This window comes from Nelumbo lutea, chromosome 2 (assembly GCF_056320005.1).
Source record: "Nelumbo lutea isolate HS-2025 chromosome 2, American lotus-T2T, whole genome shotgun sequence".
Taxonomy (NCBI): domain Eukaryota; kingdom Viridiplantae; phylum Streptophyta; class Magnoliopsida; order Proteales; family Nelumbonaceae; genus Nelumbo; species Nelumbo lutea.
The window spans coordinates 24,940,184-24,958,794 of record NC_142685.1 but is presented as its reverse complement, the minus strand read 5'-3'; the positions used below and the strand labels follow the sequence as shown (position 1 = coordinate 24,958,794).

Genomic DNA, 18,611 nt, shown 5'->3' with positions numbered 1-18,611 from the left:
ACGGTCAAACCATTCAACCCAGGAACCAAACCCCAAACCCCTGACCGGTTCATTGTCCGATTCAGTTTTAAAAACCTTGCTTCAAATGTTCACAAAATCCCTACCCAAGTCCACCCCTAACTTGGAAGTTTATTTCCACTTTCTGTCCAAGTTCCTACAAACTACGATTAGGCATTCTTTTATGACCTATACATTTTTGAATTTTGATAAATTTTTTTGAACCTATTATCCACATAATTGTTTTATAACATCTACAAATTCAATTAATGAAGCGGTACCATTTAGACCCTATGATTTCTGGTTTAACATAAAAACTGAAACATCGAAACCTTGTCTCAGTTTTAACACACTAGAGTTCCTTAGAGAACTGTACGCCCAAAATTAGCGCCAACCCCACCCCCCCCAACCACCACCACCAAAAATAAATAAATAAATAACAATAATAATCTTTGGCGTATTTTGTTGTTTCAGAAAGCATCTCGTGATTTAGGTTGTTCTGAATCATCAGAATGAGAGCATTCACTTTGTATTTGAAAAACATTCGTCCAAGTGCTTTTTTTTTTTTTTTCTAATGTAACATTACGTAAAAGCAAGAAAAAGCAAAATTTTTGGAGAACATGAACACCCCCATAACATTGGCCAACCAATGGGATTCGATTTTTACACGAACAAAGAACATGACTGCAATACACTCTACAATATAAATACAACATTCATGTACAGACTACAGCGATGTTTTCATTGTTCTTCGTTCTTCTAACAGTAAAACATCACCCTTTTCACCTTTTCCTTCAAGGCAGGTAGAGGACGAACACATGATCCATTCTGGGTGCCTCTTGTCATAGCGTTGTCAGACACCTCCGGTTCCATGTAAAATCTAGCTCGAAATGCAGCCAGATGGGCATAATAAGCAGGAGGCACTATTCACATAATCAATGTATAAATGTTAGGAAGATATCCATCCAAGCATCAACAAATATTAAACTTGTACGAGTTCAGTTGAAACACAGTCAAGTTTGCACGACAAGGATTTTCTAAAAGAGGAAAAGGAATCAAATTTCAGCTCAGATTGTGTTACAGTTAGAAAATAAGAAATAGACAATGAGCTCCTCGTTGACAGAATTATTGAATGAGTCGGGCCATGTGGAGATAGAAACGCTTACCCACTGAAACAGACCTGGTGCACCGTGCATATCTGCAAAGAAAATTCAACTGCATTAGGTACTACAGTTGCACGATTTTCAAGATTCCATAAAGAGTAAAAGACTTACGTATAACAGAGATTGTTGGTAAGAGATTGTATCTCATCTGCTGTGAAATTGTTCTCATCCCAGAGAACATGATAGTGAGCTGGTCGGCTCGTACCCTGCCAAATACGAAATTCAAAGCAATTAAATGTTTCTACAAGCTTGGATTGTGCAAAATCCCTTTCAGAAAACGCCACTCAGTTGGACTATCAACAGATTTTTAAAACCCTCTAGGTTAATTTTAAGTATTGAAATCCTATTGGTATTCAAAATACTCTAATACCTGGATCCCAGCATGACTGCAGAGGTAGAAGTCAAACTCAGTAGGGTGACATATTTTAGAATCCACCACAGTGCCTGTGCAGTGAACCTCAGAACTGAATAACAATCTGAAAATTTCAACAAGTTACAGGAAAAAATACCTACTGTTAAAAGCACATAACAATTACCAGGTAGGATATTTCCACTCTTGTCAATGCTACTTCTATCCTTGTGGTTGTTTGCAAACAGCCTTGTGTGATGGCGTTTCTGGACCACCACAAATGTTACTGGAGGCTGGTAATTTGGTTCTAATGATGCACAAGCCTACAGAAAGTGTAAACATAAGAGCTAGGAAGCTAGTATACCAATTATCGTCATGACAGAGGTTAGATTACACCTTACCTTACGGATAGCATCTAATTCATATAACAGGACCTGATAGAACTGCCCTTCACTGACACCATCTCTGCAAGTAATACAGAAAAATGATAAAGGATTAGGAAAAAAATACAGGATTTCTGAAACCTAGCATTTCCTCAAGTAAGCTAATCTTGAATGATGTAAAGGGTCACTTTTTTGGCACAAGAATTTAAGAAGGGGAGGAGGGGGGTCTATGAGTGCAACACACTAAATTACCTGTAAAATATTATCCTCAATGGTCTTTGCCCAGTTGCCTTCCTGAAGGAAATTAAAAGCTCCCTGTAGTAGTAAATGGTCACATTGGTTAAAAAAGATAAAGTACAAAATAAATAATCAATTGGGGCTCCTTGCTGACCCATTCAAAGGAATAGTACCAAATTGGTGAATATTAGCTGTTACACCTATCAAGTTCTTATGAAAACAATCCTCAAAATTCAGGCCGTCCTTGGATACATGGAAACATAGATAGCAGTAGTTAAGCAAAATTTATGCAAGCCTGTAGTTGGTAAACTTTGTACCAGCTTGACATGGGTTCCTTTCGAACACCATTCAAAGTGGACCATAGAACAAAAGCAAGAATAACAAATGGTTGCCTTCCATGAAAGTTTATACTAAGAATTAGTATTGGTAGCTTCAGTTGATTTGCAAAGATATTTATCTTGTTTACTTAAGTTATTGAGGCCCAAACCATAAGAAAGATATATAAAAGATAATATTTCAGCATCTAAGATTGGATAGAATCTGAACCTCATGACTCCAGTCAATACATACATAAAATTGCTTCACTTAAGAGAGAGAGAGAGAGAGAGAGAGAGAGAGAGAATAATAAATAATCAAGCATTTCCATAGTTGTCATAATTAGAAAATAATCGATCAAGTAAAAATACACCTTCAAGTACATGAAAAGCAATTGCTAAAATGCAGGGGTCAGTGGACGTATTGCAACCACTTGGGCTGGTTATACCAACAACAGCATTAGTAATTTTCAACAAGCTCACTCTACTATTAAACATCATTATAAAGAGAACCCACAAAACACAAGTAAGAATTAACAATTACTATATGAACCATGCCAGTGTCTTACTTACCATGTAACTTTCTGCTAGGGCTTTTTATTTCACTTAATCAGCAATAATTCTTTGCTTAATTATTTACTTAATTTAATTTTTTTTGGGGGGGGGGGGGGGGGGGGGGGAAGATGAGATAGCATTAGCATCCACAACATCATGGCTACAGAAACTTAAATAATTCAGTATGAAATGGCAAAAACAAAGAATGGTGATAATGAGTAGGGTGATGGCAATAGCATGTTGTACCCCCAGTTGTTAGACATGAACTGGAAAACAGGAAAAATACAAAATCAAATTCCACAATGCCATCACAATGATTAAGCAGAAAATTATATAAATATACACCTGATCATGCCTCCAGTGACTGTACCCCACTGAGGATCATGCCAAGTTTTGAATAAGTCTTGAATAAGCTCTTGTCGATGAGCCTGAGCACAAACTAGCCCAGCATATTTTGTAACCTCAGGCCAGTCTTGCGAAGCTACCACCTGTATTAGTAAATCATCAGAAAAGAAGTTAAAATGAATTAAATCGTACTGTTGTACAACTCAAGTAATACATCAAGTTAGACCATTACAGCAGCAATTGATGGACTAGAGTCCTCTCCAGTCTCTGGATGAGTTACATCAGCGCCAAATATAATTGTGGGGATGTCACTGACCAATGGAATTCTCCAACTCAGAGCATCTAAAAGCACAGTATTTCTTCCTCCCATCTGCAGAGGCAAGAGGAGAAGATAAGGAAAGAAAGAACAAAAATGAAAAATAAGTACGGAAAGAGAATAAGTTAATGATTCAGCCATCTTGCTCTAGCCTTTTCAAGTTGAATAAAGATAACTTTACATTTACTGCTTACCTTAACATTGATTTTAAGCGACAAATTTGCCAGGTACTGTTTGCTAATCTTAAAAACATGTTTTGTTAGACAGCATTGGGATATCAACCCCAAATCTGTCTCACAAATTCTCTTTAAGTCACCTGAACAAAGAAAACATTGCTTCAGTAAAAATGGTAGGTTGGTTTTACTTTTATCACATCATGTTCTAGGTTTTTAGGATAAAATAAATAAAAAAGATAAGAAATTCAAAAGTACCAGATATGTGGCAAAGAACAGCCTAATGAACATGTTCAGACACTTGTACCACAGCAGGTATCTAGCACAAAGCTGCTTTCTGTCAACAAATAAATAAGACTAACAACATACCATATAGAGAACCATTGTTGTCTGGGAGAACAGCAATAAGGAGCTCCAAATCTTTCCCTTTAAATTTGTTTGCTGCCGCATTGTATACATATTTCAAGGCCTTGTCTACTTGATCAGACCTTGCTGAATAGATTGGAATCACAGGTTCACGGTTGAATTCCTATAACAAGATAAACAAAATATAAGGTTCTAATTGAAATGTCCATGAAATCAAGTTCTCACAGGAACCTTATATTAAACAATTGTTCTATAAAACACCCACATCATGATAAAATACAAAGGGCATCAACACCCAAAGATCAGTGAATCATGAAATCTTACCATGCCAGAGATTTGGCACATCTGTGCCAGTTCCTGACAAAATGTACGAACGGTGCTTTCTTGAACACTTCTTGAAAAGTTGATACAAGCCCAATGATTTACAGTGCTTCCATTTATCATTTTCTGCATTAGCATAACCAAGAGTTACTTTCCAGTAGTTAGGGGGAAATCTTCAATTCTACATTTTGACAGAGGCAGCATAACTTGGGCATAAAGTACCTTGTTCATCATATTCCACTGACCAACCTGAGGTAAACAATCTTTTTCTTTTCCAGTATCATGGTATTTCAGCTGTCATACAACAAATGACATGAATAAGGTGCAGGAAGTTCATATTAGCTTGCTCGCTAACAAAAGAAAATAATCCAAGAAATCAACTGGACTTTGACTGGTCCATTGGCATGTTACCCATGGGGCAGGAAGAACTCGAGCTTCAACAGATGCAAGCTTGTCAGTAATACTGATACCAAACTCCTTTGCATAGGGATTTTGCTCATATCCATTTTGGTGGACAGTCTGAAAATAAACAAAACATAATATAAATAAGAAAATACAATGGTATTAATATGAGTCTAATCCAAATACTAACCCCATTAAGTTTTATGATATCCAAGATCCAAGTCAAGGTGCATTTTTATATATAAAAATAAGAGAAACTTATAATTGCTTTTCTTTTATGTTCAGCATTGCAGATGGCTGTTACGGACTATCCTAGATTTGGGTTACCAAATTGAATAATTGTATTCTAGAAATCCTGTATGAACTTTTTTTATCATACAGATTCTTCAACTCTTCTAATAACCATTCAAATAATAATCACCCACCAGAGGAGGGTATATAATAAAGAAATCGTGTTAATCATTTCCAAGCAGACATCTAACTTGGGATAAATTGGACAATGATTCCTCACCAATGAATATATATATATATATATATATATATTAAAGGAATCATGAGTCCAATGAATGATTGAATGCGCACAATGAACTCTCATATCAAAAGAAGTTTCATTCTAAGCATTGAGATATTTATACCTGCAAAATGTCCATTTCCTGCTCCCGTGGTCTCTGGCATGTAACCTTTAGCAAGGAAGTTATCTGCTTGTCATTCAACCTCTTGGTGTATCTCTGTCCTTCAACTATCTTGCAGGCCTGCAAATATCATGTACAAATACAAACATTTGATAAATGAAAACAAGATTTACTGAATACAAGATATGCTGTAGACATATTTAATAAAAAAAAAAGAGAGATGCTGAAGACATAGAATCGACCTCCATTGGTAAGTAGTTTGCCTTTCTCTGATTTCCAACTTGAAGGCAAGGAAGATGGGTATGTTGAATGGTAAACCCATACATCTCTTGAAAGTAATCAACAACTGATTTCATGTTCATTTGTTCATCAACTGGAAAACTGTTTGATGAAGAAGACAAATATTTCAGTGTTGGATAAAGCAGGAAAAAGTGAACCATAAAGAATCATTCAGAGATATCCGGTACATTAGTTCTCTTGTAGGTTGTGATGTCAACCCTGAAACACGGTACTTTCTTCGTACATTTCCTCTGTGAGTAACTTCAACTTTGACTCCTCTAAGGGCCTTCTTGACCTGCTCAAAATAAATAATGTTTTAACTGGGTTTGAATGAGTTGCAAGTTGCAACATAACTTGGACCACCGGTATAATGAAATCTTACAGTATCAACAAGTATATGCTGCAGTGACATTACTTAAGCAAATACAGCAGAAGAGCTCCCATTTGTACAAAATGTAGGAATTCAACAATCTACCATGTTTACCTCTGGCTCTCCAAGATCATTTCTAACATCAGCTAATAAGCATAGGAATAAGGAATATGCAAACATTTTTAACGTCATTTTGTCCTCACTTGGACAATAACTAGTTGATTCATTACAACATTAATTATCCATATGCACATGAACATTCAAAGGCTAGATGCTAGATGTTTATGTTTTAGGACCTCAAAAGTGAGATCTAAGTTTTCCTATAATGATTGTGTGCAGTGCTTCCTTATTTATAGGACATGAGTAAATTTAGTCAATCAAAAGTTACAAGGAAAAAAGAATGGAATCACATATGCCAATTCCAGGTAATATATATATATATATATATATATATATATATATATATAAATATAATTTTAAGTCATAAAACAAACAAAATGCAAGTTGCACAAAACACATACACATATAATGAGAAACCCAGTGTGTTTAAAAGTGTACATTTCAATGCTCCACTTTGAGGATTGTGCCTGAAAGTATAAGACACATTACTCACACCTTGAGGTGCCTTGGTGTGCATCTAAAAGTCTTTGGCACCTAAAGAGTATAACAAACATTCCTTGAATTAATTTGGTTTTTTTCTTAAAAAACAGTAATCTATGCCTCATGCATCTAAAGGTCTTTGGTACCTCACCTCACATCTCTGCATTTTTAAACATTGGATAAATTATTAGTGAGAATGGAGCCTGAGAAGTGTTTAGGAGTTCTAAACACTCCATATGCTAAATAATGAAGTATTGACCTGAATGAACAAATGAAGAAACAATTTAAAAAAAAAAATTAATCCAAGCACTATGATGAAGTTTCCTCTGAATTTCTTATGCCTCCATCATAAGAAATCATTTAAGGCATGGAATGTTAGCTTCAGGAGGACAAAGAATCATTCCATGAGGCATTTTCCTTGAGCTTTACCTCAAATCGCAATCCCAACCAAGACTTCTTCTACAAGAATGCACATGCATGCCTCATAGACTAAATGGATGTTCTCCATCCAATCTAACTAAAGACTTTTAAAATGCCAAGAGGACATAGTTTTGGGGTTTTCTCAGTTGACTGATTAAGATTAATCAATCAGTCATACTGGGCATCTTAGCTGAATGCAACAGTTAAATTTCCAGGTTATAACCCAACCTTATAATGGTTCACATGAATAAAGAGCGAAGGATATTTTCTCAAGCACTTTAAACAATAATTTTGGCATTTCAACTATATAAAGATAGGTTGCAAGTTGCAACAGCCCCTCAAATACCATAACAAACCACAAAAGAAGCAATACCAAATAAATTGAAATTGTGCCCAAAATATCATGTAATAATAGAGAATATAAATCATAATTATCACACAACACATTTACATACCTTAATTCGTTCTGCATCAGACAATGGCCTGGACAATACATCTTTGCCCAAAAATTGTGCAACAAACTCAATCACGGGGAGTGGTTCAATGAAAGCAGTCGATGACATGTCTGAACAGTAATATACAAATAAAACTTGGTCACTGTAACGAAAAGAAAATATATAGATCAATAAGACATCAAGCCAAGAGAACAAGAAGAAAAGGAAAAGTACAAGATTAAATACCAATATTCAGAGTCAGTCCCATCTGTGTTGGTTTAATACTCTGGTAAAAGCCACACCAAGATTGCAGCCCATTGCCTAGACGTTGTGGTTTTCTAATATCAGGAGAGTAAAAGGATCTCCCAATTGATATGTACCTAAACCCGTATTGGCATTAGAAAGTAGCAAGATGTAACTGCTATTACAAGAGGCTTACTAGTAAACTAAGAAATGGAGGGAAAGAATGAAAAGTTTGAATAGACCTTTGGTTGGAGATTTCCCTTAACACGATATCAAGAATCTGGAGAGAATCTTGAGGAGAATTGGCTTGTTTTCCAGCAAGAAACTGACGTAAATGGTGAAGGTCTGCACGAGCTACAAATTTGATTGCCACCTTAAATTCTCTTTCCCTGATACAAGTATTTAAGAATATACAGGGAAAAAACCATTCGTGGAATTTCAAATGAGTTTTAATAAAGCAACCCAACATGAAAAAAAAATGTCGACGACAGGTAAGCAAACATAGAGCAAGAAAACTAAATAAACTAACCTTGTAATTCCCAGCACATCATCTTCATCCACCAAAGTCACACTGAACTCTTTGGAAGTAAAAGGCAGCAACCCGGCAGTGTAAAGGCTTTTCCGTCCATCATATGCAGGTAGCCTCATGCCCAAGTCAGTCTCTCTGTATAGCTTCACCAACTGTGCCATGATAGCTCTGTTTAAGCGACGGGAAACCACTTCAGGAGTTATTGTAACCTGGAAAAAGAAAAAGAAAATGACAAAAGTAAAACACAATCAACTCTTGGACAAAATAATGAATTCTTTATATATCTAGGCGCATTCATCTGCATATGCTTTGATTTAACTGCCTAAAAGTTTCATAAGCACAACAATAAAATCAAGCTTACATCGTATTGATTCAAGTCCTTGTCTGGTAGCTCGGCCACGAAATGGTTGGCTTTAACTATGTATTTGGTACCAGCTTGACCATAGCCAGGCCGGCGTTGAAACATGAGACCTTTGCTTGAAACTGGCGGTCCCACTTCAAGATCAAGGTCAACTTGCTTCAATCTTCTCTCCGCTTGGGCATCTTTCCCTTTCCCTCTTCCCCTTCTCCTACCTATATTCTTCTTTGGCTCTTGCAAGCAAATTGCACAGTCCTTCAACATCTCGGGTGAGGACTTTGGTTGATTCATGGAGTTCTGTAGAGGTTTCCTAGAAACCACATGTTTCTCATGGGGGTATTTCATCTGACCAGGAGGCATTTCAGAAAGACAACAACAGGAAAAATTGTGGAAGCTCTTCTACGCGTTGGCTGGTTTCATTTCTCCTCAAACTGGATTGCTGTATCTGTAGTTCAGAGACATTTGAAGGTTTATAGTACTATAATTATAGTCGAAACAGTACCAACATGCGTTGGTATTGAATTAAATCTTTTATAAACCTCAAAATCTATACCTTCACTGAATGCCATTAATAATTAGTTGATGCCAGATTGCCATCACAGAAACAATAAAGATGAACCAACAAAAAAAGTCTACACAGACATACAAGACACAGGGGGGCAAGTGTACATGACAGAAAATAGCTAAAACTCTGGCTTTTATAGGCGCCTACATGACATTTTTCACGTTTTCTCTGAGTATACTAGAGAATATCAGGTTATTTGGAGAAATAAAATGCAGGAAAAAGCAGCTGGTAACGGCTGCAAGAGGAAGGAAAGCGTGAACCCACGACAGTTTTACTGTGCTCAAAGTTGTAATAGTCTGCTTACCAAAAAAAAGTTGTAATAGTCTGAAAAGGATAAAAAAGAGAGCATGCAAACATGCAAAAAGAAATGCAGCAACCTTATTCATGGATTAAAAAAAAAAAAAAGTGGAACAAGAAAAAGGAAAGTTAAAAAGTAAAACATGGATTTTACTTTATTGATTTTCTTTTGTTGTTTATCCCTTCGAAGAAAAAAGTAATAATTATATTATTTAGAGAAATAATACAATATTAATTAATTTTTTTACCACCGAATGAAACGAAAGGAGACATGCAGTTGGTACATGTTTTCTAAGGACATTTGTGATATTAAGAAGTAAGAAGCACTTCATTTAAAATTAACAAAGTGAACATCAGAGCATACATTCCCAGTAAGATCAGTTAAGAGGGAAATAATAACACGCCACATGTCTTGACCTTGTTCGAGATCTCTGACCAATCAAATTAAACATAAAAATACAAGAAAATGTAAAAAAAAAAAAGCAACATTTCCACGTAGTGATTATCTACCAAAAAAATGTTCCATATATAGTGATTTGATTGACAAACATCATATACCTCTCTGTTCTGAATATTTTAGTTCATGTACATATGATTCAAGTGCTTGTTTCTTGTTGTATTGTATATCTCTATTTATCAAGTTGAGAGTTTAGACTGGAAAGGTGTAATTGAAATGTCCTTATCCAATGTACTATTATCCCCAACAAGCCAACAACTTAGAATTATAAGAGGAAGGAAAAGTGTATCCACATGGGGATGACATTTTTTTTCGATTGTCTACTTGGGATGACATTGATGATGACCTCAGATAAACTACACAAGTGTATCCACATGGGGATGACATACTCCAATGCTTATTTGCCTTCATAAGTAAACCAAAAACTTATTCTTAAAAATATAAATAAATGAACCAAAAGCTTTAGTGAATGCCGCAAATATCAACGGCCAATAAACAGGAAACAGTCTGGTTGTAAAGCATGTGGGCAAATAGCTGGGAATGGTGGGTTCAAATTTTAAAATCACTGAACCATGCAGCATATTAGGTTTCCAAGCTCTGACTCATTAAAGACAAAAAATTGGTTTGACAGCATTTAGTAGTATTGGGTCAAGATCCCAGACCATAGGTCTCCTTGCTCTCTAATAACCGGACACAATGCATCGACTAGCCTTCCTTTCCCTGATAAAGATGTCCAGTCATACTCCAGCAGTCTTTTTCCAAAGCAAGGGTGGAGATAGGAGACGTGGAGTGTGAACCGATGAAACTTGGAAGAGTGCGTTGGTGGTCCAGCTGATAAAAGAAAACAAAAAATGGTCCCGCTCCCTCGTGCACCGCAAATCCAGAAGCCGTCTCCAGGGTCCAGGCTAGTCCTGTTCGGCCAAGCCGGACTGCTTCAGATGCCCTCATCTTATACGTGACATTTTGTTAAGGATCCACGTGTTGATCAAGTTCCAGGATTTCTCCACGAAGACAGCTTCAGATTTTAAGCGCCCAGAAGCCTCAGAATACGTGGTAAAAGAAACAGGTCATTTTATCTCTTCTGCACCAGGGGATAATAACATGGACTTGGGCACTACAAACTCGAACCCGTGGCCCATGCAGCCCACTAATCGAAGTCATACACTCATACTCTAACGGTGCACTCGAACTCTCGAAGAATAATTCACCGGTTCACCCTCAAAAGGACCACTTACAAGACTAGGGTTACATCTCTCTAACATAGATTCATAATTCTCTGACTCTCCTAAAGCAATGACTTACAGTAAAGTTAAATCTCTAACACGACTCTCACGCGAAATTCCATTGGGTTAACAAAGATCAATCTAAAACTTAAGCGGTTAAATGAGATCCATAACTAAATTTATATTCTTTAACAATTAATAACATATAAACGTATATAAGCATCTTATTTTAATGCAAAATAATACGATTTATAAGGTTAAGCCACCAAAGTTATTATTGGTCATTCTAAAGTCAGTTTTCTGATCTTTCTGCAAGAGGTAATACCCGACTCTTGATTTAGGATATTCAAAAGAAAATCCACCTAATGCCTGGGATATTTTGGTATGGAAGAAGCACAATATCGTTCTCAGTTTTTCACTGAACTAATGACATGCGCTAGAAGCCTTTTTACAAGAAGAAGCCAAACATGGACAAATAGGAAAAGGCCAGACGCACGCCCTCCTGCTCAAAACCACCTCTCTAACAAGGAATCACGTGGAGGCAATAAATGCAAAGGAGAATATACGCAGTTTTCTGACGAAGAAAATATGGTTGGGAGTACTACCACAAATATGGCTGGAGGAAACGCCAAATACTAGAAAGTGGAAATTAGAGATAGCAATCATGAGAGAGAGACGGAGCAAAGGCAGATGGACTTCTGAGAACGCCGACGCACGCTGAAAACTACAGTTATGACTTGCGGAGAAGAAGTCTGAAACAAACCTTTTGCTTTACGCTTTCTTTGGCGCCGCTGTGTATTTAACGCAAACTTTCTCCCTGCTTCCGCTGCTGAAAAAGAGTCACTCCTTTAATGTCCTCTCCCTCTTGCATTAACTATTATTAACTGAAACTCCGGCTTGCCTACCAGCAAAGTCTGCAAGAATAGCAAATAATAAAGAGATCTCCTAAATATTTATGAAAATGTCGGCACTTCTAGAAGTCTACAACTACTGATCTGAGCTCGGGTGTGTCATATCTCCAGTACTACTAAAAGCAGATAATGCTTCGACGTGGAGCTTTTTCAAGGACTCAGTGGGCGAAGGATGCAGATCAAGACGAGATCTGGAGATTCAAGTTTTCTAGAATGGGAGGAAGAAGCCGTGAATCTCTAACGATTCAAGCAAATAAAACAAATTGTGCGTGTCACAGGGAAGAGATTCGATGATACGTTGAGGATCTGAAGATAAAGCAAGTTTCCAAATGGCTATAAAATTAATAATCCTCTGGTTTAAACTTCAAAACGTAAAATGAAACGATGAATCAACTTCATACATTCGAACCAGATCGATCAAACGGGAAAAGGAAACAGAAAAATATTTTGCACCTTAAATCACGAAATTCTACCAAAAATAGAAATAAATTGAAGCCTTACAGATCTAGTCATCTAGTTGAAAAACCTAGAGACAAAAGGCTTTTGAGAGAGCTAGGAAACTCCAAGGTAGTCCGAAAGCTGGAAGAACAAGCGTTACCAGATAAGCTCGTTAAAAACAGACGAAGAAATACTTCAAAAATCACAAAATGAGAAAAGAACCTCCAAAAATACAAAAGATATTAACTGAAATTGATCGTTTCGAATAAGAGAAACAAGAACATGCTGTTCAAACAAAACAATAGGATCGACTAGCTAGCTACTCACCTCCAAGACGAGCGAGGAGTGCCTCGAATCCTTACGTAGTAGACAAATTCACAAAACACAGGAAACTTCAGGGATCGAATTTGAGATCGGCTAAAATCTAGAACTTAGAAACAAGCATGCAAGCAAGCAAGCAAGCAAGCAAGAGAATGTCTGGAAACAAAGCACGAGAATCAGGGAAGCGTGAAGCCCTATAAGGAATTTCGGGAGTAGCGAGCGGTTGATAATGCTTCACTTCCGCTGTTTATTCTAATGTTATTTTTTCCATCTAGAAACACCTAATTAACTAAACTAAACTAAACAACGGCTGTAGAGCAACGAGGAGAAAGCTTTAAATGTTGTTAAACATCCGTGCATTGAGTAACCATTACTTTTTGCTACTGAGCTCGCAGAGAATAAATTAAATAAAAAATAAGCAAAATAAACAATTGTTTCAGAAGCCTCAGATTCCATATGCAGCTCTGTCTCTAAACGCTTTCAGTGCGCTTCCCCGCACTTTCGTTCTTATCCTGCCTTCTAACGCACAATGTTGCAGTGCGATGGTGAGATTGAAAGAGAAAGAGCGAGCAGTGTGTTAGTATGTTAGGTTTCCGGCGTGAATTTGATCGGAATTGTAGAGGCCGGCGGGGAAGCGCGGCGGGGAAGAGATGAAGATGGAGAGAGAGCAGAGAATGGATGAGAACATGAGAATTGAGAGGGGTGAAGTCGGTTGCGAACGCTATTCGGCCTTGAAAAAGGAGTGGAATGCTGGGAGGCACGCACTGCTATCGAGGCTTTTATATGCTCGGTTGACGTCGACGTCATTTTAAGAAAAGGGTAAAATATAAAAACCTCCCTAATTTTCCGACAATCATAAAATCTCTTTTATAATTTTACTCTAATAAAAACCTCTTTAAACTTTTAAAAAATTGACCAAAACCTCCCTTCCGTCATTAACTCAACGGAAAACGTTTAATTTATGCAAAATTTTTCCAAATACCCGTTTTACCCTTTTTGTAAAATGGGTACTGAAATAACTAGTAGTGAAGAACGGATTACCCGAGGGTGCTGCCCTCAAGGCTAAGATGGAAGAGAATGTCAGATATGAGGAGAGAGGGAGAGAAGCTGTGAAGATGAAGTTGACACGACAAGAGAGAGAAGATCATAATGGTTCCAACCAGTGTACAAAAGCCTTACTGCCTTCCTTTGTTTTCCCTTTGATGTCTTCTTGAACTCAGCTCCATACTTTGCGATAGGAATAAAACCAGTGCCCCATCCTCCCACCCTGTGCTCATGCTTTGGTAACTTCGATAACACCAATAATTCAAACTCTCCTCCCCAGAAATCAGATTTTTCAATGCGTTGGCAGTATCGTTTCAAAGATTCATCCACAGTAATTGCAACCATTGCCACTTTATAATGACTCCGTTCTTTATCACCATAACATATGACCTCTTTCACAGTCATCCCAAATTCATCTTTTCCCGAAGAGTGATGCGTGGATAGCGGTTCCTTTCACCAATGGTCAAAACAAACAATAGTCATCCCCAGTAACTTTCTAAATAGAGAAATGTTCCAACTTCTTCAATTATGGTGAAATTCCACCCAGAGACGATCCTATTCTAGCAAAGAACTGATCACACCACCACCGAGAAACGGCGACGAATATTCTTAACCATTGGATTTTATTCTTCTTGGATCATTCATAAATCATAACCCCTGAAATAATTTGCATATTGGCATACCCTGTATCTAATGATTCTTTACCCCATCCCCTGCTCTGTCCCCGATGGCAGGACGGGTTGGAGGCAAGGCACTCATTCCCCGTCAGAGATGGAGAATCTCCAAGGCAACCACCTAAAAATAATCTAATTTGTGGATATTTTACAAATAGGATTATGGGAATTTTAGGTATTTTAGGAATTGGTTTATGACAATTTGGGGGTATTTTATAAATAGAATTGTGGGATCCTATGATTATAAAAATATGAGGTAAAAATTAGAGATATTTTAAAAGTCAATATTAAATCTACTGATATTTTACTAATTTACCATCGTGTTTTGGGAATTATATGCAAACTCCGTCCCTTCCCTATCCCTGATTTGGAACAAAAATATTTTCCCCATCCCCACCCTGTCTCTTCCCCCTCCCTATTTAAGATTCAAGAAAACTTGCCCTATTTGATGTAGGGCAAGGTATTATTTATGTCTTATATACTATTTTTTAATAATTATTTATGTTTTATATATTATTTTTTAATAAATTTTAAATGTTTTCAATATAAAAAATTGAATACTAAATCATATTTTAAACATTATTTAAAAAACAAAAAATAGATTAAGTGACAAAATTATATAGTAACTTTAGTAAGAATATAAAATATAAATAATTGAAAAAATAAACATTATTGAAATAGTGGAAGTATATTAAATAACTTAGAGGTATTAAAGCATTTTGCTAGTTATTTATTGTATTTTTGTTATAAATATATTTTTAGTAATTATATATTTTTACTATAAATTTTCAATAATTATTGGAGATTAAACTATTGTTATTTGTTGGAGATTAGACTATCAATTAGTCGAAATTAGGAGTGTTCACTATGCAATTCAATTCGATTGGAAATCGTTTGGCTAGCCAAATTGATCAATTCGGATTAGGGAGTTGGTCACTCGAAATTGACCAACCATTAGCGAAAACTAACCAATGGTTAATTAATAAATGTTCAAATTTTTAATGTTTAGTGTAATTTACATTAATCATTGTAATTTAATAAATTTTCATTAAATTTTTACAACAATTATTTATTCACAAAAGATATTACTAATTTCTATAAAATCAATAATTATAGTTAACAATTATCAAATAATTCAAGGAAACTCTTTAACTAATAATCCATAAATTTTTAAATTAATAATAATTAAAAAATTAGGAAATTAATCTATGAAAAGTATATTCTTAAAACTATTTAAATAATAGTCCATTGTTATTATTATTCAACTAAATAATTATTAAAAAAATAGGAAAATTAAAATAGGAAATTAGTATATCAAAGATTGTTTCATATTTATTTAAATAACAAACCATTATCATTATTTTAATAAATAATTATGAAATTATTTAGGAAAATTATTAAATCTATCCACAACGGTCTAGACCACTTGTTTGACTTCAACCATACTTGGTTTTACATTAATTAATTACAAATGATTTATTTTTAATTAAAATTATTATAATTTACCATAATTACATCACTTTGATTGATAGTAAATAATTTAGGCTTAAAAAATAAATAATTTACATTAATTCACATTAATTTATTATTATTGTACATAACTAATTTACTATACATTTTTTCTAATCAACAACAATTTCAATAAATTTTGGTAATTATCATAAAATATTGTAATTTATTGTTATTTAATTTACTGTTAGTTAATTAGTTACAAAAAAAATATTAGAATTGTAGGGATATCAATTTTCCCTATAAAACTAGGGCCCTACCCAAACCCACCCCAAATGGGGCAAGTTTTCTCAAATTTTAAATTGGGATGGGAAAGAGACAAGGTGGGGATGGGGAAAATACTTTTGCTTCAAATCAGGGACATGGGAGGGATGGGGTTTGCATATAATTCCCCAACCCCAATGATAAATTAGTAAAATATCAGGAGATTTAATATTGATTTTTAAAATATCTCTAAGTTTTCCTCATATTCTTATAATTATAGGATCTCACAATTCTATTTATAAAATACCCCCAAATTCTCATAATCCAATTTGTAAAATATCCACAAATTAGATTATTTTTAGGTGGTTGCTTTGGGGTGGGGAAAATTTGAGAATTCTCCATCCCCAATAGGGGGTGGGTGCCTCGCCTCAAACCCACCTCACCACCGAGGACGGGGCGGGGATGGGGTAGAGTGTCTTAAGTATGGGATATATATATAAAGCAAGGTGGTCCACGTCACCATGCATCTCCTTACTCCAAACCCCACATGCTGCTCTCTCCTTAATTCTCTCTTCCTTCCCCTTTGGCCCTTCCTATCACTCCCAAACTAACAAGTCATCAATCTTTAAAATTTCCTTACTAGAAACATTCCTAAAATCTATGTCTCTAACTCTTTATCCCCTATCTCCTAAAATATCTCTAAAGTCCTAATTTATTGTCCTTAAAACTCTCATTTCCCCACTCTTATTCTCTCTCCCTTTCTAAGTTCTAACCCAACTTTTCAATTATTTAACAAACATCATCTCCTAGTTAATTCCTAAAACCTCCCCTCATTCTTTAAATATTGCTCATAACTAACTTTTTTTATACTCCTATTTAATCCCCACTTCTAAGACACGACTCTCTCTCTCTCTCTCTTCGATTTTCATTAATCCAACACAGTTACAATCCATTTACTTTAAATGGTATACTAAAGATTGTTTATAATTAATAGTTTCATTTTATTTTATTATAATTCATACCAAAATTAATTAATTATTTTTGTGGTTAGTTACAAATTCCCACAATATTACTATTTCTAATAATTAATATTTTTTATTTTATTTTATTAATATTTTTAGTATTAGTTACTAATATTTTTGACAATTTACTAATATTTTTCCAACATTAATTAATTATTTTCAAGATAAATTACAAAATACCAAAATTCACTTAAAATATATTATTTATATACATGATTTATTAAGAATTACCAAAATATATTATTTTTTTAGTAATTAATATTAGTGATATATTACCAAAAATAATTTATTAATATTAAATTTAAAAAATTAATAATTGTTTTCACTTTTTATGAATAATTAAATTAATTATTATTATTACTATTTTAATATTGGTATTAATTTAAAACTCCAAATATTCAATTAAAAATCTATTACTTATATATTCATCATTAATTCAGAATTACCAAAGTTTAATACCAAAATATATTACTGTTTTTAATAATTAGTGTTAGTGACATATTACCAACAAATTAATTAATTACCGATAATAATTAATTATTTATTAAGACTAAAAATTAAATTTTAAAAATTATTTACATGAATAATTAAATTAATTATTTTATTAATATTAGTTTTATTAATTAATAATATACCAAATATTACTATTAACAACAATAATGTTTTTTACAAAATAAGAATTATAAGATTTATTAATTCATAATTAAGATTTATTAACGATAATTATAAATTTATTCATATTTTTTTAATATTAATTATAAAATTTAAAAATCATTATTAACTATTTTTGTGAATAATTAAAAATATCTTAAAATATTATTGCTTTTAGTAATTAATATTATTGTTAATAACTATAAATTAAAATTAGTGCTATTAATTACTAGCGGGGACCTATGAGATGCATGGGTTTTGTTAAAAAAAATTGATGCAAAAGAGCTAGGGTTGTAGCTTGAGTTGGTTGGTCCTAACCCGAGCTCAACCTAGCTTAAAGCTTTTGCACAAGTTGGGCTTGAGTTTTCAAACTTTAAATTAGGTTTAGACCAAAAAAACTCAAGGTTAACCTAAGCTCAAGTTGGGCTTGGGTTGAGAACTCGGGTAGTTCGAGCTCAATCCAACCCACTTGAGCTCATGCCAACATTTTATGATAGACTAGGCTATAT

At 34.6% G+C, this 18,611-nt stretch overlaps 1 protein-coding gene and 1 pseudogene across 2 annotated transcripts; both read right to left on the bottom strand.

Moving 5' to 3' along the window:
* Positions 1-605: 605 nt before the first annotated feature.
* Positions 606-13,750, bottom strand: LOC148869282 (protein argonaute PNH1-like). Of its 2 annotated transcripts, XM_088973326.1 has the most exons (24): positions 13,005-13,750; positions 12,092-12,242; positions 8,790-9,231; positions 8,429-8,637; positions 8,142-8,288; positions 7,903-8,036; positions 7,678-7,787; positions 6,021-6,127; positions 5,796-5,934; positions 5,557-5,673; positions 4,931-5,038; positions 4,742-4,813; positions 4,523-4,645; positions 4,202-4,361; positions 3,854-3,975; positions 3,576-3,713; positions 3,344-3,486; positions 2,145-2,207; positions 1,911-1,974; positions 1,697-1,832; positions 1,531-1,604; positions 1,272-1,366; positions 1,164-1,195; positions 606-920 (listed from the first exon to the last, which is right to left on the bottom strand). In XM_088973326.1, exons 3-24 carry the CDS (start codon positions 9,144-9,146, stop codon positions 757-759), a joined length of 2,814 nt encoding a protein of 937 aa, XP_088829452.1. In that variant the 5' UTR covers positions 9,147-9,231; positions 12,092-12,242; positions 13,005-13,750; the 3' UTR covers positions 606-756. The 2 variants fall into 2 exon arrangements, with proteins under 2 accessions (XP_088829452.1, XP_088829453.1); XM_088973327.1 differs by lacking the exons at positions 12,092-12,242; positions 13,005-13,750 and adding an exon at positions 9,340-9,613.
* Positions 13,751-14,042: 292 nt separating this feature from the next.
* On the bottom strand, positions 14,043-14,801 carry LOC148869281 (OVARIAN TUMOR DOMAIN-containing deubiquitinating enzyme 3 pseudogene; annotated as a pseudogene).
* Positions 14,802-18,611: the final 3,810 nt, after the last annotated feature.

Bases quoted from the DNA above. Each gene is read 5' to 3' on its own strand.
- LOC148869282 (XM_088973326.1), bottom strand. From the start codon at position 9,146: ATGCCTCCTGGTCAGATGAAATACCCCCATGAGAAACATGTGGTTTCT. The intron at 4,362-4,522 runs GTAAGATTTCAT...ATCTTGTTATAG, and splicing joins TGTGCCAAATCTCTGGCATG to GAATTCAACCGTGAACCTGT. The intron at 1,196-1,271 runs GTAAGTCTTTTA...TTTTCTTTGCAG, and splicing joins ACCAACAATCTCTGTTATAC to ATATGCACGGTGCACCAGGT.